A 19,887-nucleotide genomic window follows, 5' to 3' on the forward strand; every position below is an offset into this window, starting at 1 on the left:
GTGCAAACATTAGATTCCATTTGCAAACTCAGCATAAAGGGGACAATGTTTGGAAAACAGTTTGAAACTGTTATTTCTCATACATTCCTTCAACTCTGTCTGTCTGGAAGTGTACTCTAATTTTGTGGATTATTGTTAATCTTTTCCAGAGCTTTTTCTCTACTTCCAGAAAGTGTCCTTAAGATTCTGTGTCAAGCATCCCTACAAATATATTTTCAGTAATTCTTTCACCTTTTTCTAAATCTGTCCCTTCTACTGAATCAGTAACTAAGTTAAAATAGCTGTTAGAACAGGCTATCATAATTATCGCCTTTGCTTGTTTTTGAAATTCCTTCTTTTTTAAGAGAAATGGTATGATGATAGCTGGGGGGATGCCAATCTGCATCTCCTTATGGACACTTCACTGACAGCTCTGAACTCTATGGAATTAACATGGACTTTTTGTTTTCCCAATTGCTTGGTTCAAAGATTCATTTTTTTCTTTCATCTCTGTCTTTCCCTTTCATTTGTTAGTAGATTATAGGACCTGAAATTTGCAGTAGTTCTCTACTGAGTAGGAGAGACGCCTTAGGGAATATCATGTCCCCTCCCCCTGCCCTTGCCCAATAGGTTGTAAAAAGTTGAAAAGAACTATGAAGAGATATGTAGAAACATTTGTAAGAAAGGAGTTTGGCAATGTAGAAACAGACACAAATTCTCTACCTAATTAGTCAGTTGCAAAACACTGTGGTGCTGTTATCACATAAATTACACGCCATCCCTTTATTTAACACCATCTCACAAACGCAGTGTTTAATTTTTACAAATATTGTTCTCATGTTTTACATACCTGCAGTATAATTATGATAGTTTTTCTCCAGTGTTACTTGAACTTGTTTAAAATGAGTTGTGTTTCAGTTTATACCGCTTATACTACATACAATTCCCTGTGTTTCTCTATTCATCCATTTTACAAAATGGATTTTTATTGGACACCTTCTCATTTCTGGGCACTGCTCTAGGCTCTAGGGGTATAGCAGTGACCAAAAGATGCCTTCTGTTTAGGGTCTCACCTTCCACTGTGGGTATCGCACATTGTGCTAAATAAGTGGACTTCTGGTGGCTTTCTGTATGTAGCCTTTTCTTCCTTTCTGATTATTATTATTATTATTATTTTTTTTTTTTGGCATGGACTTTTATGACCTTTTCCTAAAGAATTGTTTACATTTTAAATGCTGTTAGCTACATGAACTAGGTACCAGCTTGATTTTAACCTTAAACGTGTTGTAATTCTATATTCTCAAATTAATGGTGTGATAGTTTATTCACTGTTAGGTCTTCAGGAGTTTCAGGCCCGTAGCTGACACTCAGTAAACATTTTGCAGGATGAAGCTTGTTGAATGAGCGGTCATTTACAGCTGTTTTTCTTGTCTATAGAGCTTACCATTTTTTGTTTTTAAATTTGTTTTTAAGTTACTCTCTTTTCTGTGAATTGTCTCTTGATTTTCTTTTTCCTTTTATTTATTGGGATTTTATTGTTTTTCCTGACAATTTCTTTAAGCTCATCATATAATAAAGATAATTAATCATCAGGTCATTTTCTGTAACTGCTTTTCTGAGCTATCGCTTACTTTTCATTCTTCAGTTAATTTTTATTGTGTAGAAATTTTATTATAATTAAACTGCTTTTTATTTCAAAGCTTATAGATTTTCTATATTCTGGCAAATAATTATTTTATAAATTTATTTGCCTTGATGATGTGGATGTAGTACATAACCCAATATTTAAAATTTCAAATGAAATAATAAAATCTGAATGTACACTGAAGTATATGTAGTGTTACATACATGGTATTGCTATTTGAATGAAATTTCTGCAAATGGATGTGAGGCACATTTAAGATAATTGGCTTTGGTTTCCATTTGTTAGGTTGTTCCGACAGCCAGCCTCCCCCATTTATTTTTTTTTTTATCTTTTTTTGTGATAAGTTTTTTTCAGGATCATGTTAGTATTAGTGAATTTGTTACAACCAGATGTCTTGCTTGGTGGGTCTGTGTATCCATTTAATGATAATTGTGGCATTGAGGATTTAACTATATAAATTTACTTGATTAAACATTTTCAAATCAGGGTATAACAAGAGACTCGTTCCCCCTCGTTCCCCCTCCATAATGTTCCCGATGTCTGGCACGGGAATGAAACTCTAATAGAATTTAAATAGACCTCATAGGGCTGTGGGTTGAGTAGCAAAGAAAGAAGCAGCAGGATGTAGGTGGTGGCCTCAGATTCTCTGGGTTCTGTATCTGGCCAAACTCTGCATCTGGTGTTTCCCCGGAAATGTGGTGCCAATGTCATACAATGCCACATCTGTTTTCAACAAATGTTTAAGCACCAAGTTCTTAAATTTCTGGCATGGAAACCTGGCATCCAGTATTTCCAGAAATAGGTTTGAGATTTCAGCAAATTTGGGGTTAACAAACCCTTCTTTAAATTTCCCGGTTAGGAATCAAACTTTTATACTTTTATTTTGCTCTTCCGCCATGTAGTTTCAAAATGTAGTTTTAACCAGGTTCTGTTGTTACAAATTCATACAAATAACCCATTTCAGCATCTTGGTAAATATTTACCATTCATTCTAAACCGAGTATATACTATAGAATCATTGGTGTGAATACTTTCAGTCCTTATAAATAAAATGGAGATACTTTTATTGAAGACAGATTCTGGGTTTAGAACTCATAAATGAAAGAATGGTCTGTTTCTATTAGACCCTTCATTTATGTGGCACTCAATTTTTACAACTGTGCTGTAGAAGGTAGATATTACTGTGTTTTTATAAAGGAGGAAGTTGAGGTCTAGATAAAGTAAGTAACTTGGTAGTAGTCGGAGAGCCAGTAAATGGCTTAGCCAGGATTCTCCCCCAGGTCTGACTCCCGACATGGTGACGACCACCTTCTCAGGTTGTCCAGATCTGTTCGCCAAGCAGTACCATTGTTACGGTAGTGCTGATGGAGGGATTCATGCTTTCTGAGATCCCACATTCTGTGATAGCAAATTAAATGTAAGATATTGTTCTTTCTATAGTAATATTCTACCCGCTGAATCTTCATGCTCCTGTTTTTTTCTACCCAGCTTATAGCATTTTAAGTGTCGAAAAGTGTGGCTTGTCCCTGACTTGTGCCTATTTTTCAAAATGAGACTATTACAATCAGATTGTAGTTAAAGGGTAATTTATTTTTTAACATTTGCCTTCCACCCCATTTTTATTTTTTATTTTTTTTTCCACGCCATTTTTAAAAATTTATATATGCTTGCTAGTTATCTTAAATATGTGTTTTCTTGTAATTAACTTTTTCATAGATAATATGTTCACTTGGTTTCAAATCCAAGAGGTAGAAACTAAGAAGAATGATAACAGTTGCCAACTAGGTCTATGTAGCACTCATTGCCTGCCTGGTGTTCTTCTAAGCATATTTAATGGGTTGATTTAATCCTCCCCACCCTGAAGAAGTGTTGGTAGTACTGTTCTCTCCATCCTGCAAATAAGTGAACTGAAGCCAGAGAGGTGTACCTGATCAAGCTGGTCTGGGTTTTGTCAATGATCTGGTCAAGTTTCACTTCCTTTGGAAAGTCTACTAGAGGTCTTAATGATTTCAAATGATTTTTGTATAATCACTGCATGCCTTTTCTTGTGCTCTACAGAAGGCAGAAGCAACTGTTGGTATCCTGATATTTAAGTATTGCAGACTCATCCTGTCTAGATTCTACAGCTGGTTCTGCTGTCTGATTCAGTTTTTCTCAACATTGGCTGCATATGAGAATCACAGGGTTGTAGTTTTGCTTTTTAACTGGAGATTCTTAAACTCTGCTTTCCACTTCAGGGGATAAGAATCTCAGGGTCGGAGGGAGCATTGAGGAATTAGATATATTCTTAGTATATTCTAAATGCAGTCTGAAAAATTGGCTTAATGTCACCACAAATATTTTTAATAAGAAACACAGTTGTTTCATATTTAAAAGCTCTCAAGAGCATGGACATTTATTTTGTTACTCTGCTGTACATTTTACAGTCCATTTGTGCCAATGAATTCAGTAGATACTCTAATTACTCAAAACCATATGGCCATGACCAGCAACTGATAAATGGGTTACAGTTTTCTTCCAGGCTAAAAAAAATCATTTTTGCCTTGTTCGAAAGAAATTTGGGGTCTATAGCCCACCCTCACTTATTTTTTCACAGAAATTGCAGCTTTATATGTAGACATTTCACAACTTGCTTGTAGAAATGAGGGGCCACCAGTTCAGGTCAGAGCCTGGATAAGGCTCATCAGTATCCATAAAACACTGTTACTCTTGCCATTTGCTAGTCTGATGGATTGAGTAGGTATCTGCCCTTCCTAACACACAGTACCTGCAAGCCAGGCGCTCATCAGAGAATATAACTTGGCATAGAAGGTAATAGTGCATACCCGGCTCTTGTCAGGTCTCCCATTATGGAGAACTGTTGGAAGGACATGCAGTCTGTTCTAGAGTTACTATTGTATCAGGTCGGGCCATCAGATAGCTGTTTTTGAAATATCCTACCTTGCCTGACATATGGTAGCTACACTTGTGAGCATAGCACAATTTATAGGATTGTGGAATCACTATGTTTGCACACTCAAAACTAATGTTACTTTGTGAACTATACTTCAACTAAAAAACAAACAAACAAACAAACAAAAAACCCCACAAAAACAATACAAAAGAACCCCCTGCTTTATTTCTTCATTTATAAAAGAGAGCTTGAGTTTCTGGTCACTTGCTTTGGAAGTTTCTCCAACAATTGTTATCCAGCAAGAACACTGATATGGACAATTGAGAATTTTTTTTTTTTTTAATTGTAGTAAGTAAGTATAACACTGAACCTATTTGATTCTCCTTGTCCATATAGATCACATTAAGTATTGTTTTATAGATGAGTTTGCCATACGAAGTGGAAGTATATTACGTTTTTCTAATTATTTTGCAACACTTAGCATGTCAGTGCATCTTCTCTTTTATATTATTGACTCTCAGTTTCTCTCTTGTTTCTCCTAACATAACAAGCTATTTGTACTTTCATAGGAAAAAAAAAAATCAAATTGACGATACGTTTTATAAATGCATCATTTCCTTATTCTAACTTAACATCTTATGTTAAAAATATGAAGAGAGGCTTTTCTGCAATTTATGAATGAAAACTGGATACTTTTACAAGTGGGGGAAATTTGTTACTTTTTTATTTCACTTAATTTATTAGGAATGCTTTAGTAGCAAATGACAAAAACCCAAAGGATCGCTTAAATAGGGATTTGTTTTAACAAATCTCTTGGTGTAGGCAGCAGAGAGCTGATGCCACCAGGGAAAAAGGTTCTTCCTATCTTTTTTTTCTCACTCTGGCATCCTTAGGTACAAGAATTTGTTCTCAGGCTTTTCATTTCGAGGATTCTAACAGCTTCTGTGCTCCGATGTTATTTCCTGAGAAGATGGAATGACAAGGGGTTAAAGTCTTTCTTCTTCCAAGATTTGTTCCCTCCCCCAAAATCCTACCCCAGGAATTTTTTATATTTTATTGACCAAAACTAAGACATATGACCCCTTCTAGCTTGCAAGGGAGATGGGAAAATAGTACTTCTACTTTTAGCCTGTTGAGAGAAGGCCTGTGAACTTTCACAGTCTCTGCCAGAAGTATTCTTATTGAAAATGGACCAATATTTTTTGTAGTCTGTCTTTAGTATGGCTACTTTTTATAGTCAATTTGAATTTCGGAATTCAGAGCACATTTAATCTGAACCTGTTTACATGGATAAATTAATCTTTTGAAGTAGAGAATAATTATATTTTTAAGGTGTTGAGATTATTTGATAAATCAAATTCCCAAACCTTTATGATTAGATAACAATATTTCAAACTTTAATGCTTTTAGAAGGTAGACCTTGTAGCCTTTTGAACAGTTTCTAATTTTGGTGGGACAAACTGAACAGAGGGGCTATAGGTATTGAACAAATGGCACTTTTCATACCAAAATTGCATTAAAGGAGCTTAAGAATTTAATTGAAGGAATAGGAAAGTAATAAAATATTGGGAATGAAATAAAATTATAAAATAAGTAATGCTTTTGTTTGAGAGTAAATGAGAAAAATAATGTGACAGAGCAGAGGTCACATCACAGAGTAAAACAAAGAATAATCATCTTGGGTTTCAGTCACTTTCTGCCACATACAACTAGCCGCGCTAAGTGACTTTCATTTCTTTGGGCCTCAGTTTCCTCTACTTTCTTATAAGTAGTAGTTATAGCAACCTCACAGTGTCATTTGACTCCCCTACTTAGAAATTGCTAGGCACGTGCTAAGGCTAGTTAACTCTTCGTTTCCTTTGCTGAATAGATAAGGATGAAAAAGTGCCTCACTTAGGAAAGCAAGCATGTACAGTTCACAGTCTGTGTCCTAGTCAACTTAACATTTCATGTGAAAGAAGTCTGTACTTGATCAGTAGCCCAGCTGTCCAGCTTGCAATGGGACTGGATCGAGAGTGCCTACCTAAAATAAGAAAACCACTGTCAATCCATTTTTAATGACTTATTTAATTCTACATGTATATGTGTAGTAAAATTTAGTAGGATATAATGGATTTTAAAGAATATAATTGTACTTGCAAAATCCATATTTTTGTTTCTTTATAATGTTGTTACATATTTTTTTCTCCCAACTAGGATTTTAAGAGTGGACTTGGTATTACCATAATTCCTATGAATGTAGCAAATGTAAAGCAAGTGGACCGAACTGTAAAACAGTCTTTTGAAATAATCACTCCCTACAGGAGTTTTAGGTAAGCTATATTTAAACTTTTGTGTTTGTGTTATTCCAAGAAAGCTTGTGCGATCTACTTTTACATTGCTAGTGGTGGTTTTATTTCTTATAGATCACATAATAAAATCATGTTCATTGTTTTCTATATTATCTAATTTATTAACCGGTATGTAAAAACACCTCATAAAAAAGTGACTTGAATTATCACACAACCTGCAGAGTTACTAATTTTATGAGATTTGGGATGTTTCTTTTCTTAATACCTTTTTTTCTTAGTACGCTTGATAAATATATTAATTTTTTATCAACAAGTATATGAAAAATTCCTTCACATTTTGAAGGAATGAAGAATACTACATTGTCTTTAAACTGTATTTTAATTTACCTTCTTTTAGCCTACTCAGATGTAGTCTTCCTTTAAAATCAGTTCCTGATTACAGTTGCTCCATAATGATTTCCTAAAAGGAACTCCTGGCTGAAATAATGGTGATGGATCTCATGGCACTTATTCATCAAATATTTTAACAGTTTATAATATGTTTTGTGTTACGGTAATCTAGTAATTACTTCATATGACAATGAGAAAGAAAACTTCAAGTTCCTAATATGTTTTAATAATCTATAATAACTCCATAGCTTTGGTACACAGAAGAGGCATTAAGTCAGTATCTGTGAGTTCACCCACATTAATTCATTTGTTACAAATAATCAGCATATCACAGGGTAGTATGCAGGTCAGAGGCAATTGTCCAGAGGCCTTTGAAGGACTAACAGTTACTTAGCAATTTCAAAAATACTCCCAAGTCTGGTATTCATTTCATCTGTCAGATGTGTCTGCTGGCTCAAATTTTGAGGAAAAAATAATCACCTAAAGATTAACAAACTTTATTTTCACATAGGCAGATTCAAGCCTCAACTGAAAATGTAGACATTGGCTGAGCTGTTTTTACTCATAGTATTTCTGACACAAAATATGTGGTGGGCTTTTTCCTCACACCAACCAATTCTCCATGTCTCCAGATCCCAAGCGGGTGTTGGGATTCAGTCCTATTCCGACAGCAGCTACTTGGCGTGAGCATTAGACCCCACAAGTTTAAGGGCTCAATCCCACAAAGCTGCCTTCAATTCAGACTCCAGTCACAAGTACTGGGTCCTCAGCTTACCCACGCTTTGTTCTAACTTGCCTGCAAATTGGGATTCCCAAGACCCCAACTCCCCAGGTTCACTAATTCGTGAGAATGGCTCGCAGAACTCAGGAGAACAGTTTAATTAAGTATTGCCAGTTTATTATAAAGAATGCATCTCAGGAACATCCACATGGGAGAGCCACACAAACAAGGTACAGAGCTTCCATGCCTTCTCTGGGTACATCACTCTTTCAGCCCTTCAGTGCATTCATCAACCTGGAAGCTTTCTGAACCCTGTTGTTCAGGGGTTATTATGGGGGGGGGGGTGTTTCATTCAGTAAGCATGATTGATTAAACCCTTTGTCTTTGTTGATTGACTCAATTGCTAGCACCTCTCCCATCCCTAGAGGTCAGGGGGTGGGGCTGGAAGTTCCAACCCTCTAATCACATCTTGTTCTTTGTGGTGGCCCCCTCCCATCCTGAAGCTATTAAGTCCTCCAGCCACAAATTATCTCACAAGGATACAAAAGGCACTTGTCACTCCAAGAGTTTTAGAATCTGTGTACCAGTAACGCAGGTGCAAAGACCGTTGTGCCATATTGGCTGTGACCAATCTCATAAAAGCGGAAACCACAAGGAAGTTTATGAATATTATGCTGATGATAGCCAAGTGCTTCAGAAAATATCCACTGTAGGCCTCTCAGTTTCCTTATGGGTTATTTGGAATATGTTAGTCATCTGTTATTTTCATTATATTTCAAAAACGTTTTCATCTTCAGAACAGAAAACATTGCTGTGACACATTCTGTGGGCCATTGGCCGAGTCTGGAGCACTGTAGCGCATTTCCTGACACATTGCAGATGCTGACTAGACGTTTCTTGGAGCGAACCCATGGTTAATGTTTTATTCCTTTACTCAGGTATCCAGTAAACACTAAGAATTAGGATAAATCAGAACATGGCTGAAAATGAGTTAGAATTCCGTTAGAATAGTAATCACTTGAAACTTTTTTGATTTCTCAGCTTCTTAAAGCCACCTGGACATTCTTCTCATTAGAAAAGAAAATCTATTTTTAAGACTGAAAAAAATCAAAATTTCTGGTGGGTGTTTTTGATAATTTAGTTTCAGACTGTCATGGCATACTTCCTTGGCAAAATAATCCAGTAGTCCCAAAAGTCTGAAACTCAGCCAGTATCTCATTGATTATTATATAACCACTGCTTAGGAAACATGGCCTCTCATTTAAGCTGTTGACCTAACAAGGCGATTTTTATATCCTGGTCAGAAAAATGTACATATGAATTTTGGTTTAAGATATGTAAACAAATTCATAAACAATGTGGGATGTTAAAGGAAAAAAATGGATTTTTAAATTAGATGATTTTTAACAGAAAAGACTATTCAGCTGCCTGGAAGGCATATTTTTCAGCTGCTGTTTAACTTGTGAGTGAAATGAATATGCAAACTGAACATACCGCTTAATTGGCCTTTACAAGAGAGATCGATAATGCAGAAACGTTAATTGTCTCAGCTTTACAGCCGAGTCTGAAAAAGAGAAACAAGAGTGGATTGAAGCTGTGCAGCAATCGATAGCAGAAACTCTCTCTGATTATGAGGTAGCTGAGAAGATTTGGTTCAACGAGTCCAACAGAAGCTGTGCCGATTGTAAAGCCCCGGACCCTGACTGGGCATCCATCAATCTCTGTGTTGTCATCTGTAAGAAGTGTGCAGGTAATTAGTGATAAGTTATGCTCAGCACTGTTTGGTAGCAGATTGGCACTGAATGCTCTTTATTGTCATACGTAATGTGTCCCAGCCAACAGTTGTGAAAAATAAAAATGGAGGAGGCTTTTACATTTCAATTAAATTTAGAAATATCTTATAGTTCTAAACTTCTTTTATACATGACTTAGACGTAAAAATTGATTTTTAAGCATGTAATCATTTTGAGCGCCTCCTGGTCCATGTGTGGATGTTAAAAAGACAGTGTTGAAATTTTTAGATTTTAAGGTGAGCGTGTTTCAGAATGCACCCTGAACATGCTTGCATCTTTGCATGATTTGCCCACTTTTCCCCAGTCATATTTTGTAAGATGTGTATTTCATATCAAGGTCATTCTGAGCTCTAAACTTGGTACAGCAGATCCCATATCTCTTCTAATGAGAGTGTTTATCTAGAAGCATTTCCAAAGAGTATTGAGGTTTCTGACAGTAACCAGTACTATGACTGGTTATCTTATTGTGACTTTACAGCTTACAGACCATCTGACAGCTCAGTGTATTTGGGGGTTCATGGTTGTTCCAGTGAGTGGAGGGAATGGACCCCAGCTTAGGTGTGTGGTCATAGAGGTCTTGAAGAAACTTAGTCACATCCTAAACTTTACGTCAGCATCCTAGCTTTACCAGGTACTATGCTGGTCCTGGGAATTAAAAAAAAATGTATAAGAGATTGATATTGCAGTAGAATTACAGTTCATTGCAGTTGAATATGATAATGGCAAGACCGGAGTTGAGCACAGGTTTCATTGAGAGAATGCGGAGGAGGAGCACTACCTCAGTTAGAGCAAAGGCTAGGACGGTTTCTTCAGTCCTCAATACTTTTCAAGAGTTCTATGCTTCCACAGTTCTTAACACGCTAGATTTTCTCAGGAGCTAATTAACATCAATGGCAACAAGAAGACGCATCAGCTAATGCCCCTCTACTTTGTATTTCTTCCCAACCTTTTTTTCCTCTCCAGTCTCATTGGAAGAGAGCCTTTGTGTTGTCTGAGGCTGTTGTTTCTACTCATGTCTTCTGCTTCTTTCTTCTCTTCTTAGGATCCTCACCTCATCGCTTATTCCTTCTCTGTAATTATTCAACCGTGGTTTCTTTTGTTTCAGCATATATACTAATGCATGTCTGTATGTTGACACTAGCTTCCTGAAAACTTCCCATTTCCCTGTAGGTGTCATTCTCTGTCTCTTTTCCCCTCACAGACAGGGTACTTTCAAGAGTAGAATTCTGGGGGTGCCTGGGTGGCTCAGTCGTTAAGCATCTGCCTTCGGCTCACGTCCTGATCCTGGGGTCCTGGGATCGAGCCCCACATCGGGCTCCCTGCTCCGCGGGAAGCCTGCTTCTCCCTCTCCCACTCCCCTTGCTTGCGTTCCCTCTCTCACTGTATCTCTCTGTGAAATAAACAAAATCTTTAAAAAAAAAAAATAGAATTCTGCACAGATTTCCTTCATTTCTTTAACTTCCTTGTTTTTCTTCATCCTATGATCAGTTTTCTCTTCTCTGTAGTCCAGTAAAAATATTTTCACCATGTTTCCCTGTGTATTTTACCTCTCTGTTTCTTTGTGGTCCGTTCCTATCTTTATTGTCTTCTCCGCAGTATTTGGCACTTGAGTATTTGACCAGTGTGTCTCTCTGTGACTTCCCATCCTTCCTTACCTTCCAAAATACCATTTTCTCTTTGTGTGTTCTTAATACTCTGGTCATTCTTTTTCAGGTTACTTTTCCTTTGCCTGGTCCTGAAATACATGTGTTCCTTTGGGTTACATCCTCAGTTCTCTTTCACTCCAGTGTTCCTGGTTGATGTTATTTATCATTTTAAGTTCAGCACTCACTTATGAGTGGACAGTTCTCACCATGTTGGACATTGTAGTTGTGGGTCTACCTACTGGACTCTTTTCTTGGATGTGCCCAAGATCCCTCAAAAATAGCATGTGAAAAATGGAGCTCTCATTGCTGCCCAGCTTATTACATAAAACTGAACATTCTCATTTATTCTAAATCTTGGTCAGAAGCAATACTGTCTACCCTACATTCAAGCCTAAAACCTGAGAGACCCTCTTGACCCTTCCCCTTTCTTAAAGCCAACCAAGTCTCAGTAGTTTTTATCGCCTCAGGATTTCTGAATCTGTCCTCCCTTTTGTTGCTCCTCCTGCTTGTCTCAACTCAGATTCTATCTTTTTTTTTTTTTTTTTTTTTTGCCTCCAAGACTCCAGGGGTTCTTTCCAGTTCTTCTACCTGTTTTCTGAGTCCAACCTCTTTCAGTATTGCCTAGTTGGTCTTTATAAATGCAAACCTATGCATATTTCTGCCATTGGGATTTTAAGACTTAGTGCTCTGAGTAGTTACCATTTTAAAGAAAGGAGGAAAGGACCCTCTTACCTAATGTAGAGAGAGGAATGAACTTTCATGCTCATAGGCAAAAAGTCATTAAGATAGAGACAGTGTCTTGAATACCTTATTCTCTCCTCAGCCTAGAAAGCCTGAGACACATTCCTGGGTGTCCAGTAATGACTGAATGATGATTACATAGCATAATTGAATCGATTGTAATAGAATGCTGGGCTCTTATTCTCTTTCAGGCATATAAGTAGAATAAAGAATCCACTCCATATTTTTAGATACATGTTTTTATTAGAGCTGTTGCTAGGTTTTTTTTTTTTTTTTTTTAGGAGTAAAAGGATATCTATGTTTACATACATGGAATTTAAACAAACCTATTATAAAGTTTTTCAGTAACCTCTAATTGCTCGTTAATTACCAAGTGATGAATATACACACATACATATTGGTATACATATATACTTAGTTTTAAAACTATAGTTTTATACCACTACAGGGTAGTGATGAAGATGATTACTGTTATCTTCATTGTGGTTGGGATTTCTGTGTAATTATCACCACTACTTTTAATGCTATTGGCATTAGGAAATTAGATATTGATGTGTTTTAAGTTGAAAAGGTATATACATACACACATACATGAATGCATACACACATTTTTAAAAAAGATTTAAAGATTAAAGATTTAAAGATTTAAAGATTAAAAATAAAAGATTTAAAATACATTTACATACAAATTGAAATAGAAATGCAATTGTATCTTGACTTCAGGACAACATAGATCTTTAGGACCAAAAGATTCCAAGGTTAGAAGTCTAAAAATGGATGCCAGCATCTGGAGCAATGAACTCATTGAGGTAAGTCCAGCCTAACTGTGGATGTGGTTAGCAGGGATCAGGTGGTAGTTAGCAGTGGAGTGGCATGAATTACTTTAGGAGCTCTTTGATAAAGTTCTCACCACACTGTAAAAATGGCTTATAACCTGTTCGGTAGTAGTAGCTTCCTACTTCAACTTTAAGAATGCTTCTTAAATGAGAGAGTTATTTTAAAAATATAAAATACAAGGAATTTAGTAGTAATAGCTACTTTTAAAGGCTTGACAGCATTCTTTTTTTTAAAGCCAGAATTTCTTTCTTTTTAACCCAGCATGGATAAAATATTACAAAAGTGAATGAAAACATTTGGCAAAATTTTCTCTTCTTTTTCTTGACCATGCTCTGTCATAACTGTCCTCATGTCTGACTTTCTGTCTCCTGTTTCCGTTTTCTTCTTGGATTTCAGTAACCCTCTCAACTACACTACCCCACCTCCTGGGCCATTTTAAATGAATCTGTCTCTATGTGACCTTCAAAAAATAATAATGCTTTTGCTGCAATTTGGGTTGCTTGCAGTTTCTTTTCTAGCTTATCTTGTCCCATTACTAAAAGCAATGAGGCTGTATTTAAAATAGAAATAATATCTGCTTTCACACACCATCTTCCTGAAAGATATGGGTTTTTCATGTTTATGCATATTTTATACTAAGTTATTTTTTTGGGGGGGGGTATGCACATGGGGGCAGGGAAGGGGCAGATAGAGACAGAGAATCTTAAATAGGCTCTATGCTCAGTGTGGAGCCCTGTGCAGTGCTTGATCTCATGACCCTGAGATCATGACCTGAGCCAAAATCAAGAGTCGGATGCTCAACTGACTGAGCCACCCAGGCGCCCCCTAAGTTATATTTTAATATGTGAGTCAGGTTTTTGTAAATTCAAAATACATTTTATGAGCTCATACTGTTTTATAACTTTCTGACAATTTAGCTCTTTATTGTCATTGGAAACAAAAGAGCAAATGACTTTTGGGCTGGTAATCTTCAAAAAGATGAAGAATTACACATGGATTCACCTGTAGAAAAGAGAAAAACCTTTATCACTCAGAAGTACAAAGAAGGAAGATTCAGAAAGACCCTACTGGCATCTCTCACCAAAGAAGAATTAAACAAGGTATCAAAAAATATATAAGAGTAGACATGGATCTTGATGTCTTTTGAAATATGGGTCAGGGATTTTGAAAAGAATTTTAAGAAGTCCTTTACTATTTGATAAAAGTATTGTTTAATGTTACTTTATTTCCATTTGCGAGATTGTAGTATTGATTTTACCACTGTTTTACTTAAGAATTCATTATCAATAGTGAATAAATTCTTTGTCCATAACATGAGTTTCCAGCTAACTTAGGCCTCCTCCAATATTCTGAGAACTGTGGCAACTATCCTATTTTAGGGACAGGACACTAAGTGTAACTTCAGCTTGTACATTGCTGACATCCTGTCACCAAAATAAACATCATTTATTCAATGTATTGTTACAAGCGATGCTTTGCTTAGTGTTGTTGACCCCAAGTGATGTTTACCTTTGGCTGAGTGATTCCAGACCTTCTGGTCCCTGTTTTTTGCTGCCCACTTGTTCTTTACCCTTTTGGCAAAGGATATGGTAAGCATCCTGCCTGATTTCTTTTTTTGAAATTGCTGCTTCAGTTTCTTATGTGTTAGGAGGCTCGTCCATGTAGAGATATTTAATACATGCCTGTTGTTTTTGTGCTTAGAGACTATGTTCTTTCATGGTTCCCAGTTTTTTAGTATGCTTTTAGGGGCAGTACTTATGGATAAAAATCCTCAAGTAAGTAGCATTATGCAGAACATTTTGGAAAATAAATAAAGGCCTTTTTCATCCTTCTGTAGAAATTACAAGATCATACAATTGATTTACATTTCTATTGGATTATTTCCCCTAAACTAAGTTTTTAGTCTTTGTACATCTTTGGTGATAGTAAAGTGAGGCCACCAATTGATTTTAAAGCAATGGCACATAAAATACGAAGGATTCAGAATGGGCAGCTAAGGTAGAGGAGAGTGGGGGTGATGGTATGGGGATGGTGTTTGGGAACTATTTATATAGGTTATTACTAAGACACTTTGTTTTGGGTGGTGGTTTCATTGGTGTTAAATACATTATTAAAATTGACCAGTTATACCAGACATACATGAAATAATAACAACAGGGTACATAAACCAAGGATTTTGATTAATTCTGTGCACCAGAGGTCTATAATAAATACATATGTAAATAGTAAGTTGTGGATTTTGGGAAATAATTGGTGAAATTATAGAACCAGGGCATAGATTCCTCTAATGGTCTCTTTCTTTTTGATAGTGATGGGTATCTTATTAGCAGGTATACTAATGTCCCCAAATAAAGTGCTGTCTGCCACACCACACAGTTTCCATGAGATAAGTTTTACATTAATTACTAGCAATTGAATTATTCTAAGAATATTATAGAGAAGTCTACCCATTGGGATTTATTTCTACAGTGGGCTTCTTAAAAATGGTACTCTTAATGTCAGCAAATAATTTTTACAAAAAATATATTTAATTGAATAGACACATTTTTAATTGAGATATAATTCATCTACAACATTGTATAAGTTTATTCAACCTGTTGATTTGGTACATTTATATATTGTGGTATGACTGCCACTGTAGCTATATCACATAATTATTGTATCATATCACATAATTATCATTTCTTTTTTATAGTAAGAACATTTAAAGTCTAGTCTCTGAACAGTTTTGAGGTAAATAATACAGTACTATTGATTATAGCTACTGTGCTGTTCATTAGATCTTCAGAACTTATTTATCTTCTAGTTGTAAGTTTGTATCCTTAAACATCTCCCCACCCCCCAGACACCCCGTGGTAACCACATTCTAATCTGTGTTCCTATGAGTTTGGCTTTTTTAGGTTCTACATATAAGTGATACGTAGTATTTATCTTTCTCTGGCTAATCTCATTGAACATTATGCCTTCAGGTTCCATCCATGTCCCGAATGGCAGGATTTCCTTATGCCTCGTGGCTGAATAGTATTCGTGTGTGTGTGTGTGTGTGTGTGTGTGTGTGTGTGTTGGTACCATATCATCTTTATTCATTCATCTCTTGATGGACACTTAGGTTGTTTCCATATATTGGCTATTGTGAATAATGTTCTAATAGACATGAGGTTGTAGATCTAATACCATTCTAATAGGTGTGAGATAATCTTGTGGTTTCCCTGATGATTAATAATGTTGAATATCTTTTCATGTAACTGTTGACCATTTGGATTTCTTCTTGGAAAAATGTCTGTTCAGTTTCTCTGCCCGTTTTTTAATCGGAATGTTTTTGAGCTTGTGAGTTCTTTATATACTTTAGATATTAACTCCTTATCTAATGTATGGTTTGCAAATATTTACTCCCATTCTATAGGTTTGCCTTTTCATTTTGTTGATTTTTCTTCAGATGTGAAGCAGCTTTTTAGTTTGACAGAGTCCCGCTTATTGATTTTTTTTTCTTTTGTTGCTTGTGCTTCTGGTGTCGTCTCCAAGAAGTCACTGTCAAGACCAATTTCAAGGAACTTTTTCTTGTATTTTCTTCTAGGAATTTTAAGGTATCAGGTCTTATGTTTAAGTCTTTAATCTCTTTTGAGTACATTTTTGTGAATGGTGTAAGATAAGGCTCCAATTTCATTTTTTTGTATGTGAATATCCAGTTTCCCAACACTATTTGTTGAAGAGACTACCTTTTTTCCATTCCGTGTTCATAGTGGATGGATATTGATTGCACACTTACAAGTTCTGAGTTCTTTTTTAGGTTCTGGGGATACAATTGTAGTAAAACATAAATGTGCTTCTTTTATTCATGAGAGTTGTAGTCAAGTAAGGGAGACTAACCGTGAATGGCTGAAGTCCAGTAAATGTACCATAACAAATACATTGTGCTGTGAAAGAAAACGGTAGTGGGGAGATGGAAGAATAAGAGGAAATACGTGTGATTAAATGTGGGAGGGCAGTCAAAGGCTATTGCAGTGGACGGGATGTTAGCTGGTATCTTTTTCAACACCCTGATGTTGCAGATGAGATAAACTAAGACTCAGGCAGGTGAAGGGATTGCCTACGATCACCTAGCAAATTGGTACAAAGTCAGGTATAGGTTGCGCTGTTTGATTCCGATGCAAAGGAAATTCTGTAGGTCAGCTAGACCATGGTAGGAAAGGTAAGTACATTTTTTAACAGTTAACCGTGCAGGACTGGAACTGTGAATGCATCGTGGGACTTCTTGGCTGTCCACTCTGAGCTGCCTATTGGGATATTTAATGAGCAGTTATTCTGAAGTTGCATTGTAGAGGGTAAATTAACCAGTGATCTATCTGGGTGCAGCATGTCAAGGAGGAGGTGAAAGGGTCAGTCCGGGGCTAAAAAATCAGATAGAATCAGGGTGCTGAAATCACAGGGTTTGGAAGCACATGGGAAGCCAGTAAAGTGAGGAAGCAGAAAGAGAGGATGAGGAGAGAGGTGAAGGCAGCTTATTTCTTCGAGGTCACAACAAAAGCAACAACAACACAATTAGGTTCTGGCAGTTGCTAGTGTTTGTACGATGATGTATAACATAAGTCAGTGTTGTTCTATTACCCCCTGCTTGCCATTCCTCCTCCCCACCCATACCCCACACAAAAGGAAAGATACTGGATTTGTTTTGCACTCATCTTTCAAATTCCCAAAGCACAACAATACTTTAAAAAATTATATAGATCTGATTAGGCTGAAAAATACATACATACAACATTTATATGACAAAACATTTAACAGATACTTCATTATTACATTTTACATGTTTTGCATTTTCTGAGCATCCAGCCATTATCATAGTACATAAGCATAAAAAATGTCTTCCTAAGCAACTGTGATGGATTGGAAGGTTGGAACATCACAGCAACAGAACAAGGAATTAAAACTTGGAGGGCTTAGGTTGTAATTTAAATTCATACAAAGCAGACCTTTTGAGCCTGGTGCTTAATTCAGGGCATACTTATTATTAGCTTTCTAGGTTAAAAAAGAAATACACACTTCATCTTACAAATGGTTTGGCAGACTTTCACGCATTTTAATAGCTAGAATTCTATTTCCTTCCCTTAAAAGGTGTGTTTTCTTTTAATGACCAGGCTCTGTGCACTGCTGTTGTGAAACCAGATGTTCTAGAAACGATGGCTTTGCTGTTCAGCGGAGCGGATGTTATGTGTGCAACTGGAGACCCTGTGCACAGCACCCCCTACCTGCTGGCCAAGAAGGCTGGACAAAGTCTGCAGATGGAGTTTCTCTACCATAACAAATTCTCCGGTCAGTCCCTGTCCCTACATTAGCCTGGTCTCTTGCGATATGTCTCCAAAAGGACTGAAGTACAAATCTGCATATTTCTCAAATAAAGAAAACCATCAGAAGGAAGACAAGGGTGATTATTGAAAAGATAGAAGATGCTTAAAACCATGTTTTTTTTTTGTTTCAAGGAAATTGTTTAGGAAATCTTTTATATTTCTTTAATCCTACAAAGATTAAAACAGTTAATCCCACCTAATCATTTTCACCAAAATTAATTCTGATTTTCATATGTGAATAATAAACATAACAAGTGCTTATTTGCAAATTCTGTGCGACGTGAGATAAATACCTGTGTATTTATTCTGTGGTGAATTTGAAGTAACTTCTAGCTAAAAACTCACCTACATATTCATAAGCAAAGGGAAAGTATTTACATTTTAGATTTCAAATGTATTATTTCTGTATTTTTTTCCAGATTTCCCTCAACATGACATTCACTCTGAAGGTGGATTAAGTCAAGAGTCCTCCCAGTCCACGTTCCTCTGTGACTTTTTGTATCAGGCTCCTGCTGCTTCTAAGCTCTCTTCAGAGAAAAAACTGCTTGAAGGTATCTTTTCAGCTTCTTTTCGACTTTGTTATCTGACAAAACTTTATTTCATTATCAAAACAATTATGTTTAAATTTTTATTTTTTTTCCCCTACGATGTTAGATTTGATCTCGCAATAGAGAAATATTTTTTGAGGATTTATAAATGCTTCAAGGCACAGACACGATTTCATGCACTGCAGCAGGGATTTACCACTGGGTTGGAATGCTGGTGAATTCTCAACAGAATTCGCTGGTGTCTCTTTACCGCCAACCAACTCTGTTTCAGGATCTAAGGGTTATTCCAAAGAAATGTGAAACTCAGCCCTTTCCATTAGGGACAAACACCCTAACTGGGGAGATAATAGAGATAAATGTCAACACATAGGCAGAACTGACAAGTTTTCGGTTTGTTCTGATTGTAAGCGTACGTGCGTGTGAGTGGAATACAGCTTAAGCATGGTTTCAAAAAAATGATGGGAATTAATTCAACCGCCTCTCCTCGGTTTGGGGAATTATCTGAGCAGTCACGGTAGGTGTTTCTCCATCTCTGCATCCAGCTCCTTGTGTCAAGCGTGTGCTAATAAGCATTAGGAATTACAAAAATGAATAAGACACAGGTCTCATGTTCAATACATATGAACTAATTTGGGAGATATAGGCCGAAAAATATAATGAGATCTGTCTTAATGGAACAAAGAGAATTTTAAGAGAGATTAAGCTGTACAGGCCAATTGGTGGTGGGCGTTTAGAGGCTCGGGAGCCTAGTATTAATTCCCTAGGTGGTATAATCCAGCTGTACTACTCTATCAAAGGAACAATAGGATGAAAAAAACTCACTTTAGAGTGTTAATCCTGATCTTTGTGCATTTAAAGTGATTATTTCAGTATAAATGCTTTATATCCAAAGAAATGATATCCCTAAGTAGAATTATATTGGGATTAGCCCTACTTTATTAGATTTTCCAGAAAATAGTAGCTATCCTTTAGTGAACAGGTACTATGTGTAAAACATTGCTTTAGATACTTTGTGTACATTAATTGTAATCATCATAATGAAAAATGGAGGAGCTCAG

The 19,887-nt window shown here is 36.4% G+C and overlaps 1 protein-coding gene across 1 annotated transcript in view; it reads left to right on the top strand.

Annotated features, from left to right (window-relative positions):
• Nucleotides 1-19,887, top strand: part of ARAP2 (ArfGAP with RhoGAP domain, ankyrin repeat and PH domain 2) — a 183,984-nt gene that overhangs the window by 62,546 nt on the left and 101,551 nt on the right. The window contains exons 10-15 of the mRNA XM_035005163.1: nucleotides 6,714-6,829; nucleotides 9,470-9,669; nucleotides 12,823-12,908; nucleotides 13,854-14,036; nucleotides 18,072-18,246; nucleotides 18,701-18,832. Coding sequence (XP_034861054.1) covers nucleotides 6,714-6,829; nucleotides 9,470-9,669; nucleotides 12,823-12,908; nucleotides 13,854-14,036; nucleotides 18,072-18,246; nucleotides 18,701-18,832 — 892 coding nt within the window. The remainder of the gene's footprint in view (nucleotides 1-6,713; nucleotides 6,830-9,469; nucleotides 9,670-12,822; nucleotides 12,909-13,853; nucleotides 14,037-18,071; nucleotides 18,247-18,700; nucleotides 18,833-19,887) is intronic.

This window comes from Mirounga leonina, unplaced genomic scaffold (genome assembly GCF_011800145.1).
Source record: "Mirounga leonina isolate KUSES-001 unplaced genomic scaffold, KU_Mleo_1.0 Mir_129, whole genome shotgun sequence".
Taxonomy (NCBI): Eukaryota; Metazoa; Chordata; class Mammalia; order Carnivora; family Phocidae; genus Mirounga; species Mirounga leonina.